The 18,808-nt window shown below is 37.9% G+C and overlaps 1 protein-coding gene across 1 annotated transcript in view; it reads right to left on the bottom strand.

Moving 5' to 3' along the window:
- LOC129273975 (partitioning defective 3 homolog) overlaps positions 1–17,617 on the bottom strand; it is a 29,015-nt gene extending 11,398 nt beyond the window's left edge. The window contains exons 1-13 of the mRNA XM_064108926.1: positions 17,573–17,617; positions 15,215–15,379; positions 13,974–14,107; positions 13,384–13,509; positions 12,053–12,360; positions 11,160–11,299; positions 10,425–10,559; positions 9,701–9,907; positions 8,673–9,301; positions 7,064–7,166; positions 6,278–6,341; positions 4,458–4,547; positions 531–755 (exon numbers count right to left, since the gene is read on the bottom strand). Of these exons, the coding sequence (XP_063964996.1) occupies positions 531–755; positions 4,458–4,547; positions 6,278–6,341; positions 7,064–7,166; positions 8,673–9,301; positions 9,701–9,907; positions 10,425–10,559; positions 11,160–11,299; positions 12,053–12,360; positions 13,384–13,509; positions 13,974–14,107; positions 15,215–15,379; positions 17,573–17,617 (2,371 nt within the window). The remainder of the gene's footprint in view (positions 1–530; positions 756–4,457; positions 4,548–6,277; positions 6,342–7,063; positions 7,167–8,672; positions 9,302–9,700; positions 9,908–10,424; positions 10,560–11,159; positions 11,300–12,052; positions 12,361–13,383; positions 13,510–13,973; positions 14,108–15,214; positions 15,380–17,572) is intronic.
- Positions 17,618–18,808: the final 1,191 nt, after the last annotated feature.

Raw genomic sequence — 18,808 nt, 5'->3', positions numbered from 1 at the left:
CAAAATCATAATTTTGTATTCAAAATATCATCCAAAGACCAATACATATTTAATTGAAAATGTATAAAAACTGCAGTAAATTTCTTAAAATACATACGTGGTATCTTACAAGGGACTGGTTTAATATAAAAAGTTTACATAACACTAAAATTGCTTTCAAAGGATCGAACTATAAGGGGCTCTGTACATATTTCCTCGTTATCTGGGCCTTTCTATTACATGCGGACTATTGGCAGGTATAAAAATTGTCCATTTCCATTTGCAATAGAGTACCGAAGTGTGACGTCGGTTGCCATGGTGTCATGGCGGGCTGGTTCTAGACAGAGTCGCAGCTGACGATCGTCTGTACACATTTGTAAGGCTTTGGCTCGTCTGAAAAATAGGATGCAAGTGATCACATTCCGATAGCAGCCATTTTCTCCTATGAGAAACACACACTTTCATTCGGCGGGTTCGTTTGTTTAGAACCAGGCCGCAGTAACACCATGGCAACTGACGTCATCGCTTCGGTACTCTTATAGCCTCCTTACCTGTATACATTGAAGGCATGTCCCCGTTGGGTGACTGATCCCCGTACGACCTATCCACGGCCGCTCGGAAGCTGTCATTGCAGACGCGACCTCTTCGGACCTTTGCCCTGGGTCGACCAGGGAAGTCCTCCCTCTGTTGGTGAACGTGGGCGACGGCCACCTCGAGGCTCTCCAGGGAGCTGGATTTCTCCATACCCAACCCAGGCCCCATGGTTTTGGAAGAACCTGAGAAGAAAAAAGAGGACCAATAGATTTACAGATAAATGCTAGTTGTGGTAACGATTTCATAATGACTTCATACAGCATCCAATAATCCAATACATATGGTCAAAGAGCCCTTTCCCTATCTGCCCCAGTACTCTGGAATTATCTACCGTTAAATATTATTATTTAAATCTATTCTTAAAACTTACCTATCTTCAAAATAATGTTTATAATGTTCATTATAGTATGTTGTTGTTCATTACAGTATGTTGTTAATTATTGTCAGTTTTCATTAATTATGGAACTTTTATACATTGATTTAATTTGTTCTAATTTATATGACATATATTAGGTTTAAGTTTAAGGTTTAATGGATAATCGAAATTAGGTTTAATGTACAATTTATTAATTTAATATATGTTGTAAAGTGCATGGAGAGTCTTTTGACTATTATGCGCTATTTAAATGTCATATTATTATTATTATTAATAAAATGGCCCCTCAATATATGTGCCAAAGGATTCTGGAAGAAATTGTGTAATTGCTGAAAAATCAGCAAACTAAGCACGGGATTTGAGTCAAATGTCAGGTATTTTTCCATAACAACACACTGTCCCACATTTGTTTATCTGTGTTGGCAATCTGTAGTGTGATCATGTTTCAGCTTAGATTTCAGGAATTTCACACAATTCAGTTTATGCAACTGTACCAGATGTAGATCCACATACTTTATGGACCAAAAGCAAAATTCACCTTAGAAGAGGTACATTGAATAACACTGCTTTGAATAATCTAAATGGAGAAAAACTTCTTTCACTTAGGTAATATTTTGACCTAGTAAAGTCAACCTATGTATACCTAACTCTATTTCATTTTGAAAAGCTTATATGCATGTACAAATCATAGCAGAGTGACTTGATTATTGACTGTTGCTCTTTTATAATGAAAGGTGTTGTGTTAGTATGTAGATAAGAAGAAATTATCAATTCATTAAGATTGATGCAAAAAACAATCCTGTCCTGAATTATAAAACGAAGTGACAGTAATATGAACTTTTCTGCAGTGTAAGAGAGAGCTTAAACCTTGTACAAAAAAAATATATATATTTTGTACAAAACCACTGGGCCTTATTGCATGAAAAACTATTGTACTGTCACTCATCATAAATGAACTTCTCCATGAAAGTTGCAGTCAAGGGCAAATTTAACATTAATTGCATGTTTTATGCCATAATAATGATAATGATAATAATAATGATATATATACATGTATATACATATATATATATATATATATATATATATATAGCACTTTTAGTGGCAAAAGTTTAAGTTTAAAGTTATACAGGTTTGTTATTAGATGTTTTTGGAAGAGATTAAGAGAAGAGATGTTTGGAGAGGTCGAGGGAATTTGTTCCAAAGACGGTTGGGCAAGAGACTGAAAAGAATTGAAGCCGGCCTGTTTTCTGGATTTAGGAAAGACATAGGAAGGAGCAGATGTAGAATGAAGAGAGTATGTTGATCTTTTTGTAGCAGAAATAGTGAAGAAATGTTAGGAGGAAGAGTGGTAGACAGAGCTTTATGGCCCGAATTCACAAAGGTGGTTTTGAAAACCCACGGTTGAGTCCATGGTTTATGCAGATTTCCTGTCTAAATTACGCTTAATTTAGCACGTATCAGGCGCGTGTATAAAACATGTCCAATGCTGATGCGCGCTTTTGTCACAGTGCGCCAAATTGACGCCTGTTACCATGGTTAGATACGCTATTTTATTCATGAGTCCACTGTTTGAAGAGTGGACTCATTATTCGAAACAGTGGACTCATGAATAAAATAGCGTGGATAACCACGGCAACAGGTGTCAATTTGGCACACTGTGACAAAAGCGTGCATCAGCATTGGACATTTTTTTAATATACGCAGTAAAATAAGCGTGATTTACACAGGAAATCTGCATAACCCATGGACTCGACCGTGGGTTTTCAAAACCACCTTTGTGAATTTGGGCCTACAGGTTTGAACAATAAGGGCCTGGTGATGGGCTTTAGGCCTTTAGACATGTGAACTTCGTGGGTATGGTTAAGAAAAGGAAATGTAACAAGAATGATAAATCATGTCAATTACTCAACCTTACCATACCTGAGAAGCAAACAAACAAAAGAATTATCAAACAAGTTGATTATCAAAATATGCTGTGAAAGGAAATTCAGTGGATATTGTAACGAAGCTAGATAAAACAGCGAGGAAGCGTTTCATGAACTAACTGGATGTTTTATCCGACAGAGTTTGTTTTATCTGACAGTTACCATAGTAACCAAGCTTCTCACCCAATAAAAATCAAGGAAAGTTGTCAGCTCTGACAACTTGTCAGATATGTTGATGAAACGCTCTCCGTATTAAAATAGCATGACTTAACACTACATACAAACCAACACACATAAGGTGGCATTAAAAAAATTTAAAAACAAGATATAAATATTTTTTGGGAAACATCAAGTGAACTAATTGGATGTTTTATCCGACAGAGTCTGTTTTATCGCACAGTTACCATAGTAACAGAGCTTCTCGGCCAACAAAATTAAAGGAAAGTTGTCGGCTCTGACAACTTGTCAGAAATGTTGATGAAACGCTCTCCATATTAAAATAGCATGACTGAGAACTCCATACAAACCAACACACATAAGGTGGCATAAGATTTTACAAAGAAAAGATATATATATGTTATGTGGAAACGTCAAGTATTGCAGAAAACAAATTTACGTGCAGAGCTGAAAGACCTAATTCACACCACACGAAAGACACTAAAACTAATAACATTTTATTAAAATATCGGGGGTTGCTAAAAGCTGAAGGAAAAGGTTGCAGAAGTGTTATAAAAAATGCTATAGAGGTATGTTATTTCACATAATGATAACAAGCAAATGGTTATACAAACATCTATTGGCACAGTGGCCCGTATTCTGAAGTCAGGTTTAACTTAGACCCTGGTCGAACTCTATGCTAAAATTATGGGAAGCTAAAAGTGTCAACATTTTTATTAAGTTGTATGTTTCTTATGTTTACTGTGCTCTTTCCTGATTCATCGATGGTGAAGAAATTCATCTATCTATACTTCCTAGACAATTATGTATGATTTGAGAGCCAAATGAGCTGAAATATTATATCTCTACTGTTAGTTATTTATGTACCAATTGGCTATCCATACTTAAACCACAGCCTTAAACCTGAGTTTAAGTTAAACCCGACTTCAGAATACGGGCCATAATGTTTTCCAAACACTTTGTTAAAGCATTAGAGGATTTCTTTAAACAAGCAAAGCAATGAAATAAGATAAGCTGTAATATTTCTTTCAGACACAAAGACAAAGTTTCTGTAGTAATTACTCTGACCAATGGGTCATACTAAAATACCATTAATAAATAGTACATATGAATGTCTGTGCAAGAACTAAAGGGAAAATAGTCTTCCAAAAACTGATTATTCAGAAATCCTCAATACCCACAACAGACAGATAAACTTATTCCGAAAATCCCATATTCACTTCAAAACTACAAAGAAAGAGAAAGCAAATGAGTTTTGATTAACGGTGCACTGCAAAAGAAAAGGAAAAATGCAAAAGAAAATGATTTGAAGCATGGATGGAATGGGAAGCAAAAGCAAAGCCCCCTCCTGTTTGTGGATGATGTTGTTTCTTTATCAACGCAAGAGGGCGCCAGCTACTTACTCTCTTCAACCCGACTAGTGCTAGGTTTAAAGTCTAGGAGGGAGTCCATAGAGCTTGCTCGGAGCAGACTACTCGTACTCGCAGCAACATCTGTGTAAAGACGGGCAATGAGGGGGATGGTGGGGACAGCATTCTTAGTTTATTTTATTCCACTAAAACCTAAATATTTATTTAAGACCTAAAATAAATTTGTACTAAAATATCCTGATTAAAATATCAATGGAGCTATGCTTTATCTATATTTTATGTATGAAACTGCCCTAAACTTTTGTTCCCTAACCAGGTAAAAAATCTAATTTTTAAGCAGTGAAAAAAAATTCTCAAGAAATTTTCTTCAAAAAAATGTATGTACAGTATAATGCATTTAGTACTTCAACAACCTGTTTATTCATTAAAAAGAATATTCCTGCCAATCAATATCAGGTTTAAAAAAATCAAATCACCTCTTTACTGGTTACTACAAATTCAATGTCTCAACAAACATCTGTAATTTATGATGATGTTATGATTTTCCCTTTTTACAAAATCAACATACTGAATTAAAAAGACTATCTTGCACATGATTATTATTAAAATCTATTTCACTTATTACAAGGGGCTCACTAGGGGGCTCACATTACAAATAGGCAATGTTCAAATCGATGATAAGCGCATCAAAGGGGATACTGAATATTTACAATGCGTGAGAATATGATTAAACAGAAATGAAGGACATTGATGAATAAACTCAAAAGGGTCAACAAACACAGTTTTATAAAATCTACACACGAATGCCAGTTGCAACTGATCGGAGGGTTAAAAGGCTAAAATTCAATTGGAATGAGTGATTTATAACAAAACAAACTTATTTAACAAGACCAAATAGCTTACAACTGTGGCCAGAGAGTAATAATTTTCTGGGCATGAATTTAGGCTAATGTCCAAGAACTGGAAATTTCGGTTCATAGAAAAAATATACTGAAGGCTTGAACAAAAACACCATGCTAAAAGCTAAAATAAACATATAAGTTATGAACATACTGTGTGTATAAAATAATGCATAAAATAAAGTGTGCGGCTTGCAAATATGTGTAAGGATAACAACAATATATGCACAAATGCAAGTCTTTAAAAATTCATACAGATATTTGATGGAGAGGTTTTGCGTTACACTCAACTGCAAATCATAAAGATATGATGAAAGGTAAAAAAATATTTATTACAAATAATTATGTACAGTTTTCAAAAAAAAATTTGAATGCTTACAGAACAACAATTTTCTTAAAAGAATGTTGGGGGATATATGGTGACAAAAACAAAAGCTTCGTTTTTTTTTTAAGGTGCTGCGTGTTCAGAGATTTTACTTGAACGTCATCTTGGTTTATTGAAGTCCTGCACCCTTCGATACCGTTTCTTGGGGGTGTATAAAAATTCATATTGATGAAAGAATATAACCCTTGTTAAATTTATAATTAGTTTCCCAATAATCAGTGCTTTTTTATTTTTGTTAATTTCGTCCACTTGCTATTTCCATTAACACTCATGTGCAAACAGACCTTCACCAAACTTTGAAGTTCTGATATGATTTCTGGAAATGCTTACTGAAAAATAAGACAATTTGTGAATTCATTTATTTGGGCTGCTCGATTATGCCCCATATATATATTATTCCCCATTAAACACAGTTCTGTGGATAAGCATATTTAGGTTTGATTGGTTTTAGAATGACCAGTAAATTATGTGACAGTGCCACGGCAATATTAGAAAAAATATAGCGCCAAATAAACCTTTTCTTTTTAACCAATACCTTGTCCATAGAACAACATTCAACAACACCTTACCTTTTTGTGCTGTGGTTGTTTGTTTCTTTGGTATTTCGCCTTTTGTTTTCTTGTACCAGGCCATCTGATATGAATAAAAGAACAAAACAATAATTGTATTTGAAAGGTGCTTTACAGGAGGAGGGAAAAGAGAAGAGGGGAAGGAAAGGAAAGGAAAAAATGAGAAAAGTGGAAAAGAGGAAGAAAGGAAGAATGATTCAAGAATTTTATTTGACACATGCAATATGAAGGAGCTGTAGATGTCACAACCGAGTAGTGCTGGTCAGTATTTGATTTCAACGTTAGCTGCCAACAAAATTATCGCCACCAAAATATCCCCAATAACACGGTATATCGCCGAGTCTAAAAACTAATTATATACTTCATTATGAGCCGCAATTCCGTGAGAGCAGGAAACAGGAAATGAAAGTAAAGCTCTCATCGGTGCTTGTCCGTGAAAAGCGAGCACTTAGGTACCAACTTACATTTGGATTAAAGCAATACGTATCAGCATTTTGGTCAATAATTACTGATCATTTTTTTATAATTAACAATACTTTGTTCATATCGTATTCATATCAACATAATCATAAAACCAAAATAATGTTTTTTTTCAATATCGCATATTTTCACATAATTTTGATAATATTGACATATCACCCAGCATTACAACCTAGCCCCTCTCTCCTCCTTTTTCATATGCAGTAAGGCTGATTTCCCTAAATCAGAATATTCCACATCAAGGATACAAAATTTAAAGCTCCCTATTGCCATGGAAAAAGATAATTGCCAATATGAATTATTTACCTGCTTGGCATCCAATGAGCCTCCTTGACGTCTCTCTGAAAAGCTGGCCCTAGCATAGTTGTCTCGAGCAAAGTTGTCGGGATCCGGTAAGGGACTCAGCTCCCTACAATGATAAAGCGAGTGAGTAGAACAGTGAGCGCATTTGCTATAAATATAACTTCTGCTTGATTTCAAACATGTGCTGATCGATTTACAAATTTATATATCGTTCTCAGGAGACAAAGCTGCCATTTGAGTAAGAAAACCCTCTTTCTATTCTGGTAAAATTACTTGATGGCGCCTTATCATTAAAACAAGTGGAATGCCTCTGGCCGTCTCACCTGCATCACGCGATTCAATATAGCAGCAGTGCTGATTTTGAAAACTACTATAACTCGCACAAGATGTTCAGTGATACTTGGTTACTCTTATTTCCACGTTTTATGAACTAGACCAATACACTTATAGAGATATGATGGCAATTCAACAAATACCCCAAACGAGGCCAAAGTTCTTTGACCTTACATGACCTTTGACCTTGATCATGTGACCTGAAACTCGCACAGGATGTTCAGTGATACTTGATTACTATTATGTCTAAGTTTTATGAACTAGACCAACACACTTTCAAATTTATGGCTGTAATTCAACAAATACCCCAAACGTGGCCAAAGTTCTTTGACCTTACATGACCTTTGACCTCGATCATGTGACCTGAAACTCGCACAGGATGTTCAGTGATACTTGATTACTATTATGTCTAAGTTTTATGAACTAGACCAACACACTTTCAAATTTATGGCTGTAATTCAACAAATACCCCAATTTGGCCAAAGTTCATTGACCCTAAATGACCTTTGACCTTGATCATGTGACCTGAAACTTGCACAGGATGTTCAGTAATACTTGATTACTATTATGTCCAAGTTTCATGAATCAGATCCATAAACTTTCAAAGTTATGATGGTAATTCAACAGATACCCCCAATTCGGCCAAAGTTCATTGACCCTAAATGACCTTTGACCTTGGTCATGTGATGTGAAACTCATGCAGGATGTTTAGTGATACTTGATTAACCTTATGTATAAGTTTCATGAACTAGGTCCATATATTTTCTAAGTTATGATGACATTTCAAAAACTTAACCTTAGGTTAAGATTTTGATGTTGATTCCCCCAACATGGTCTAAGTTCATTGACCCTAAATGACCTTTGACCTTGGTCATGTGACATGAAACTCAGGCAGGATGTTCAGTAATACTTGAATAACCTTATGGCCAAGTTTCATGAACTAGGTCCATATACTTTCTAAGTTATGCTGTCATTTCAAAAACTTAACCTCAGGTTAAGATTTGGTGTTGACGCCGCCGTCGCCGTCGGAAAAGCGGCGCCTATAGTCTCACTCTGCTATGCAGGTGAGACAAAAAATGAGGTTGCCTATATGTATGTGAAGAAGACAATGCTGAAAACCCCTATTCTTTTTCTATTTTGCTAAGTGGTTCTAAGCACAATACTTGGTTTATATCAACTGTGAATTTAACACCTGAATTCCAAAACGTACACATCCAGTTGCAAATGGACAATTACCATCACAACGCAAATTTTGGTAAAGACCAATACTGTAACTTACCCATCTTTAGCACCACTCTCCCAGTCCAGGAGCCACTGAGGGGGTGAGGGCGCCCTTGCTGAAGGTGAACTGTGGATCGACAAGTGCATAGAAGGACTAGCATCAGACTGCATAGCCATCTCTCCTCCTGATGATGGCAGCGTCTGTCCATCAGAAGACTTCCTTGACCGGCTGTATATAGGTTCTCCATCACTGCCTGGGTAGGTGACCTTAGCCCCCTGGTGCCTCGGAGTGGTGGCATGGTGCGGTTCAACCGACGCTTGCACCACAATTTCATTACCCCGCTGCATGCCACCGTTTGTTGACCGGGAGCTCAGGACTCCATCGGAAAGGCTGTTCGGCATCAAAAAGCCGCCGCTGCCGTCCTTCTGAGGGAGTGGAGACAAGAGTCCGCTATCGACGTTGCGATCTCCTGCAGGACTGGTTGCGCCCTTGTTGAGATTGTTGGTGTGGGCCAGGGGATCCTGCTGGTCGAGTCGTCGGGCGATCACCAGGGAGATCGTGGAGCGGGGGGACTTCTCGTGAGACATTGCCAGACGGAGGGTTTCCATTGCTTCGCTGTTTGACATGTTGGCCAGAGAGGTGTCATTGATGCACAGGAGTTGGTCGTTTGGACGTAAGCGGCCATCCTACAACAAAGATAGCAATAACAAGATACATATAAATATGTTATCAGATATGTAAAAAAATTGTGATGCATACACACCACAAGTAATGGCAGTAATACCAAGTAATGGGTAGATAATCAACGCCCTTAGTACAAACTCTTCTTCTAATTACATAGATTTATGAAACAAACTTTATGGGAACATAACACTTTTTTGCAAGCAGGGTGGCTAAGCTAATCATCTATTCCAATTACAATTCTCAAATATTTTCTTTAACTTTGAGAGGTATGTCACAATGCAAGGGTTCATGTTTGTGTATACTTTTCCTAATGCATCACACAAATGGACTAAACACACTGGTGTCAATAGAAATAGCTACAATACAGTGTATCCAGCATACTAATTACTGAGTAAACGTACCTTAGATGCTGCTCCTCCATGGATCACAGACTTGATGAAGATTCCTAGATCTTTGCTGCTGTGTTCTTCCGTAGCCCCGCTGGTCTTGCCTTTGACGCTGACCCCTAACCCCGCTGACCCAGTGTCATTCAATGGAATGTCAAAGGTCATCACTGCTCGGTTCTGGGGAGAGGTGACCGGTTCTTCCACTGTAGCGGTATCTTCAGGCTGCTTGGGAGGAAAAAAACATCAAAATAAAATTAGATATCGGTCATATCAAGTTTAATCACTGAAATCATGTCCTTAGAAAAATGTGGGCCAATGTAGGGAAAAGGGTTTGGGGTCAACTCTCAAGTTATAAAGCAGCACAAAGAAAATCAAAATCATATGTGGGTAAGCAGCATAAGAAATTGAAATACGAAAGTAAATGATAAACCCATAAAAATAAAAGTAGATAAGGTATATCCTTCTAGGTAATGGCAATGTTTCATCTATCATTCCTGTTGAAGTCCAAGTAATGACAGGCAACTAATTACGTCTGAGATTAATTTTTTTGCGACAGGCCTCTCTGGATTTATGACTGGGCCCACATATAGAAATTGTGCCCATTTTTTATGCTGTTTAACTGAAAAATATCTAGTCTTCACTCTATCATTAAACGATAAGAAAATCAATAATTTCATCAATCTTTTCTTCCTGACAATCCCTCCATTTATCCTGTCAAGTGATATAGAAAAGTACCAACCAACTGTCTTGGAACCATCTTGACCGGTGAGTCTTGTCTGGACACCACTAGGTTGACCACACCTCCGAGCTTGACACTTCGTAGGATGGACACAGCTTCACTTTGACTCTTACCGGTCATCTCAATACCATTCACCTAATAACACAAAATAAATTTACATGAATATGTTATAATTGGTCAGTCCAAGGTGTTCTGTCCTATGTGGTTCATGAAACCTAACCCTAACCATTCAGTCAGTGTTGTCATCATATATGTTCAAATTTTTAAGCAGATAGAACTTAATAAGAGCACATCGAATATAAAAGAAAAAAATAATAATACATAAAATATGAGCATATACATATCGTACTTTTTCATGAACTTTACAAAAATTCAGTTAGCCCCCCCAAAAAAAAAAATAGTTTGCCATAACTATACAGACCCTTGTAAAACTTATTGACTTTGGAGCTTTCATATCATACCTCTAAAAACATATTTTCTCAAAGACTGACCGACCGACCCTATTTTTTTTTTTGTTCTTCTGTTATTACAAATAATCTGGGGGGGGGGTATATTTTGAAACGAAATCAAATCTCCAAATTTCAACTTCATCATGTACAGTAAGATGTGTTGTTGCTTTCACATGAACTCCATGTATGGCTTCTCATTCTCATAAAAACCTTTATGATACAATTTTTCTGAACATCGGAAAACATTTATGAAATGCCTCTCAAGGATAGATTTGGATTTCTGTACCTCCATGAGCCTATCTCCAGGTTTTAGCCTGCCGTCAGATATGGCTGCTCCTTTAGGGAGGATGTTCTTGATGAAGATTGGATTCTTGCCTCCAGTTGGGTTGTCTCGAGACGTCACGCTGAAACCTAACCCTTGAGGACCTACTTGATCAAAGAAAAATGGCACATATTTAAGAGCCTTTTCATACGAAAGTGGATCCTTGATTGTAACATTGTACCCCTCGAGACCGGGGGGGGGGGGGGGGGGTGGTGATTCATAAAGCTGTTCGAAAGTTAAGAGCAACTTTAAGAACTTTAAGAACTGGTGAACCTATCTTACGTGCTAAACTGTCCCCAATTAACATTTTGGTGTATACCATTTACCACTAGAAAGGATCACCGGTCATTCTTAGAGTCGCTCTTAATTTACAAACACCTTTATGAAACACCAACCCAATTAAGGACAGGTAGGTGTGGTCTTGGCCATAGCCTCAAGGAGTAGGTAATCAGAAGAGACCAGGAAATATCTAACAAATAAGAAGGTAACAATAAGTTAATACATGTACATCTAACTATTTTGTTGTAATCCTCAAGGCAGACCTTGGCCTCAAGGACAAATATGTGGCCTTGTCCTTGGTCTCGACAGTCTGGCCTAAGCTTTCCGGCCTTATTGCATGATTGCAGTATTCAATTAGGGAGCACACTCCCATTTAGGGAATACAGATTTGTGCTATTCAAACATTTTAAACTTTTTTTTAAATATTTTTTCATAAATCTCTATGTCTTCTTTTGTCAGTTTTCCTCACACGCTCCAGGATTGATCTGCCTTTGATAAAATTTACATATGGATTGGATTCTCCATTCATATGCTAAATACAGAAAAAGATAAGGGTAATGTCATGAAGGATCTCCTACCTTTCATAAGCTGAATATAAAGCTTGCGACCGATCCTCCTGGTGCTCATGGGTGCTATAAGCTTCGCATTGGGGCTCTTATCCGTCGGAGATGACAGGGCAGTGGTAGGAGATCGGACGGGGATGATCGGAGGGACCTTCCCTCCGGGAGACTTTGGTGGGATGGTGATCTGAAGGTGGCCATTTTCCCTGGGGGTGGTGGAGGATGTGGCAGCGCCGACGGGGGCTTCCGTGCTGAAGAACTTGTCGCGTTGAACGGTCAGCTTTACGGTGGGGTTCCGCATGGCGTCTCTCAGCATTTCTTGGGCTCTGATGGTGAGATACGTTGGGTGACGTTTATGAAAATCTTAGCTGCATTGCCCTACAGATTATCTAATATGGTGTATAACTGTCCTCCTTAACACAGAGCTACCAACTTAAATATTCCCCCTTTCAGGAAGAATTTACTGAGGATGAAAGGAGATTTTTCTCGATTACAAAAGACACAATGAAAGATATCAAAGTATAGATTGGGAGATGTTGAACATCTGCAATTTTTCACTAGAAAATCAGTCAATTTTCAGGAAGTCTCCCTGACAATCAGGGAAACTTGGCAGCCCTGCTAAACATGATCAAACCTTGCAAGCAAGATGGCTAAGTTTGTCAGCTGTTTCTTATTAGAATTATTATCTGTTTCTTATTAGAATTATCATTTTTGCTAATTACTTTGTGAGGTAGGTTACGATGCTACAGATCTTAATAAACTGATCACATACATTTCACAAGAACTGAAATTGTACATAAGTCATAGAATAGGGAGGAATGCAGAGGAGAGGTAGAGAGCGAGATGCCTCGTACCAAGCCAAACAAAAGTTATCAAACTTTGATGTCTAGCCCAAACAAGACCTAAGACCAGTTGCATAAAAGTAACCATTATGGTAACTTTGCCATCCAATGGTAACTTGCATGGAGTCCTTGATTTTGATTGGCTGTTGATTGGCATTACCATGGTAGTAACAACTGGATGGCAAAGTTACCATAATAGTAACTTTTATGCAACGGGGCCCTGGCAACATCGATAATATTTTGATGTGATGAATTTCTTTATAAGACAACAACACACTGTAGAGGCTACATTAACTTTACACAACTTCAATATTGTTGTATGCTGGGGAGCATTTTGTCAACATTCGTTGTCTGACAAGTCAACAGATCTGACAATTTTTCTGGCTTCTGATTGGCCGAGAAAACAGGTGTCTGCTTGTTACTATGCTAACAGTCAGATAATGACAACTTGTCAGTGCTAACATTTATGAAATTGTCTCAAGTATTTGAAGTTATTCTAGGACTCACCTATTAAATGAATGAAGTGATATATCACTACCGTTGATCTGTACGATGTAGTCACCAGGTAAAAGACGCCCATCACGTGCAGCTCTGCCACCAGCTTCAATACTGTGAACAACTATACCAAAAGCACTGAGGGAATAAAAGAATACAGATATTACTATTAATATCTATGGGGATTTATATATAGCTTAGTCTATCTAGAAATAAATATCGTCATCATCGTCATCAGTATCATCATCATCGTCATCATCTTCATCATAATCATCATCATTCTCATCATCATCATCATCATCACCATCATTATCAGCATCATCAAATCATATCATCACCATTACCACTACCATCATCATCACCATCATCATCAGCATCATCATCATCATCACCATCATCATCATCATCCTCATCTTTACTATCATCACCATCATCATTACCATCATTTTCATCATCATCATCATCCTCAACATTACCATCATCATCATCACCTCATCACCATCATCATCATCATCCTCATCATTACCATCATCATCATCATCATCGTCATCACTATCATCATCACCATCATCACTATCATCATCAATATAGGGCATTCTTACCTTCCGTCTTCTTGTTCTATCTTACTGATGATGTGAACACCTAACGGTGTACCATCGTTGGTCAGCACAATACTGTCTGTCTCTGCCTCCACATCTCCTTCAATCATCACATCGGGACCTCTCTCTGAACCGACCTGAAAAAGAAAACAATGAAAGACATTTATAGACAGGTCGCAGGGAGGGGGGGCTATTGTTTCTTTCTCTCTCTCTCTTCTTTTTTTCATATCTGCGCGGTGTTTCACAAAGAGTTAAGTGTGATTTAGAGCCATGCTTAAATGGCAACATGCACATGATATGTAATGCGTAATCTTATTGACCAACACGGTGATGTCTTTCATACCGCAAGCAACTGAAAATTTAAGTGTGATTTTAGGTCACACTTAAATCTTTGTGAAACACCCCCCCCCCCCCCCCCCCCCCCCCCGAGTAATTCATGCTACCCGATTATCATGGGGAAAAAATTTCTAGCGCTTCATTTCAGCTCGCCAGACTGCAATTGCTACATTATTATCACATTCTATATCAGACCTATGGAAATATCCGGGACACTATTTTGGGGGGTGGGAGTTCCTGGGTTTAGGTGGAAATGTTGGGGGTACACAGGTTTTAGGTGGAAATGTTGGGGTACACAGGTCATGTGGTCCAGTGGTTAGAGCATTGGACTCATAATCGTAAGTTTGTAAGTTCGAATCCCCACTCTGCCATTGTTTCCACTTTGATAAACAGACCCGAGAGTAATATCTATCATCTATAAGGTCAGCCACAATGACTGATTAACCTAGACGTAAAATGTTTCCTTGGTAATTGGTTATATACTAGCAAAACGCTGTCGTGCCGAGTTCCTACGGAGTTACTATAAACAGAAACAGAAATTCAACCTAAGCCTCTGTGTAATTTTTTCCACAAAATTGGACTGGGTAAAATGTCAAAACCTTGGTAGGGTCACATCTGCTGAACAGGCTACATTTCTGAGGTAGAAAATACTGGCTTGAACATAATCCTACAGCCCATTCTCATCAACAGTCTTTAACTAGTTTAATGGAAACTGGTTAAGTGGAAACCCCTTCAACATGTGATGGGAACATCAAAGTGGTCTTGGAAGCAACCTTAATATGTGGTCTTTCAAACCAGCTCTGGAGATGATGAGAATGCAAGCAAAAAGATCTTCTAAACTAGTTTCCTTAAAACTGGTATATGGAAAACCGGTTCAAGAAATTAAATGAGAACAGGGTCCTACTCACTTTGCTCTCGGCCTTCTGCTGTGCATCGGTCCATTTGTTCATGCTCGGATGGGCGCTGGAGAGCGACTGACGGGCAGAGCCTGCGGAGTCACGGCCAAAACGGGAAAAGGCACTGTTCAGCTCGTCTCGACTTCCTCGACGAGATCGCGGCTTGTCTCCTGAAGTCTGGAGGGAGAAAAATCCAGAAAGAGCATGTGTAGTTATTTCTCAATGTTATTTCGCATTAAGATGAATGTTAAAATCTATAATATTGAGGTATTCCCTTTTGATGTACATGTACCTATGAAATAAATGTATACCATTCCCCCCCCCCCCTTCCTCCTCTAAACAAGATCTTATTTCACATATCTTTCATTCATAGCCTTCATATTGCGAATCCTGTATGTTATTCAAGTTGTATAATTTTTTTGGTAGACTATTAAAAAAGACAATTGGAATTGCTCTTCTCAGCTGATATGTAAGTGAATCAAGCTGTTATATCATTCATGTTATTATCATTAATCTGTCTATGTTTCTGTAATGTTATATTTAAAAAGTAATGTGAGTTAATAGTTACCAGATAATTCCTATGCCTATTTGTGTTTTGCTGATATTAATTCAATTCAATTTAACAAGATTCTTCAATAATTATTTAAATTTAACTTGTGAAACCTGCTGTATGACCAATATACAACACCTATCCATACAAATAAAAACTGAGTAAATATAGTTATAAAATATCCATCATAAAAGGGAATATATTCTATTCAATGTCTAGCTTCCTTTTTCATCTTTAGAAATGATCATAGGCTCAGTTTCATCTGTAAACAGATGGGGGAATTCACCCGTAATATAGTTTCTTATTCCTTTTCTATAATGTTATCAAATGCATATTGTAACTTTTCAGGTGCTTTGAAAAAAAAAATTGATAGGAAATCAGTTCTACATCAACTTACATACAAAATAATAAATTCATACAAAATGAAATGAATATGATATTAGAATATCAAAATAAAATTAAGTCAGATTACAGCAATAATTCTCCTGTTTGTTGTTGTTTTTTTTAAAATGAAACCTAAGTCTGGAGATCGCCTCATGAACCGTGGATATCAAACAAACCAACTACATGATGTAATCCCCCTTCCCAATCACAAACCAGCTACATAATGTAACCCCTCCCCTCCATTACAAACCAGCTACATAATGTAACCCCTCCCCTCCATCACAAACCAACTACATGATGTAACCCCCCCCCCTCAATCACAAACCAGCTACATGATGTAACCCCCCCCTTACAAACCAACTACATGATGTATCCCACCCCCCCCCATCACAAACCAGCTATATGATGTAACCCCCCCCCCCCCTCCATCACAAACCAGCTACATAATGTAACCCCCCCCCCCCCTCCATCACAAACCAGCTACATATTGTAACCTCCCCCATCACAAACCAACTACATGACGTAACCTCCCCTCCCCTCCATCACAAACCAGCTACATGATGTAACACCCCCTCCCCCCCCCCATTCCTTCACCATGAACCATGTATATCAAACAAACAATCAACTGAAGTACATGGTATGCCCTGGAGTTAGTTTAGAAATTAATATTTCAAGGCTTATCTCATCTAATTATCTCAATGGAAGCCAGCTATAATGGTCACAGTGCAAGGAGATGCGACCCGTCCCCGGCGTTTTTGAAGGCATGGTCATGGACGGCTGAACTGAGTGTGCTGCTCATCGTTTGCCAGCACAGCTTGATGTTGAAGGGGGAAGTTCACCGGACATGAATTTGATTCTAATAAGAACAGAAGAATACATGGTGTACCGTGAAACCTACTACATTATTCTTCTTATACCCCTTTCATATTGCGCTTTTCACCGGCGAACTTCACCGGCGAAGTTCGCCAGCGAAGGGGAAATTGTCCAGTATGAAAGACACAGGAGAACTTCGCCGGCGAACTTCTCCACCTCTAGAGGTGGAGAACTTCACCGGCGAAACTGTAAGTTCGCCGGTGAAAAGGCCAGTATGAAAGCAAACAGGAGAACTTCTCCTCTTTAATGACGTCAGAGGTCAATTTTTTCTCTCCCGAAGTCCCCTGTACCGAGATTCCGCGCGCGATTGTTGCAAGCTCAGCTGAATGCTATGGCCAAGTAGATACCCTCGAACATAATTTTTTTTACTAACAATATTTATTAAAAAGCACTTTTTACATGTATAAAATGCACTAAAATATAAAAACAAAGTGATGTTGTTTGTTTTTCTCGTAATACTTCCAAAATATGTTGTAATTAATTTTTTTTATACCTTCTTGTAATAGGTAAGAAGTAATGTTTACAATTTTCTTTCGTTTGTTCTGCACGTGCCGAGCACTGACTAAATCAAGGGAATACTGACACTGTTTACTAGATCTAGCCGTCATCTTGACAAAAAATTACTAACAAGTTAGATCAACACAATTAAAGGAAATAAATAATCGTGGTGCCGCGGAAATGCCGAATGAGGCCAATCGCCCGTTGACTTTTGCCGGAGAAGAAATGTCAGTGCAAAAGGTACAGTGAGGAATGCGAGGCAGAGAAGTTCGCCGGCAAAGTTCGCCGGTGAAAAATGAAGAGGGCAGTAAGAAAGGGGTATTAGAAGAAACCTTCAGAAGTTACAGCAGAAGAATTTAAGATAAATTGGTGAAATTGGATGAAAATTTATCAAAGAATAACAACATTTTTAAAGCTCTGATTTTGAGATGTAAAGACGAGCAGCTCATTTTCATGTGATATCAATTCGAAAAATGCAATATACAAAAAATTGAGTGATTTTTTTAGGGGGTTGTTGGATATAGCATCAGATACATCATTTTCATACCCTCTTCTATAACAAAATGTTTGAAATTCATCATGTTTGCTTGAAAAAAAAAGGAATTTATGGAATTTATATTACATGATATGTTGTATATGGGGATCTTGTTCACATATGACATTATAAATTAAATACTTCAGAGATTCATATCAGAGTCTTTTTTAGTCTTTGATGGATTTTTCATCAAATCTTCACCAGGAGTTTTCTCTAGTTTTTCTGCTCATCAATAATCAAGGGTGATTGAACCATGAACCATCTGATGAAGAGCAACTGAATTCTCCTCCGAACCACGTGTTCTCTGAAAAATTACTGCATTCTACGTTGTGGTGGATATGCCCTTTTAAAAGCAATTTCCATGAATAGAAAGTCACTGCCTATAACCGCATAATGAAGCCATCATAATAACCAGCCACACTCTACAAATTGGTCCTTCTCGACGACGGCAAGGGACGAACCCTATATGGACACTGGCAAGTGGCAACCACTCACTGCCGAATTTTGTCATACACTTCATGCACAAATTGCCAGGAGGCTGCCGATATTGCTCCTTGTTGAAGACATGTATGCAAGTCTTCTCCCTGCCTATTATGAATCGATGTATGCAATGTTCAAGTGCACTTTTGCATCATTCTATTAAAATGATAATGAAGATTCCTGAATAATCATTGCCTTGTGTCAAGTTTATATAGAACTTTACCACATTATGTAAGCTGTACGTTCTAATATGTATTTCTACATGTATATGTTTGTAGGACTATAT

Source organism: Lytechinus pictus, chromosome 13, assembly GCF_037042905.1.
Source record: "Lytechinus pictus isolate F3 Inbred chromosome 13, Lp3.0, whole genome shotgun sequence".
Classification (NCBI taxonomy): Eukaryota; Metazoa; Echinodermata; class Echinoidea; order Temnopleuroida; family Toxopneustidae; genus Lytechinus; species Lytechinus pictus.
Note: the sequence above shows the minus strand (reverse complement) of the source record. Positions and strands in the feature narration are given on the sequence as shown.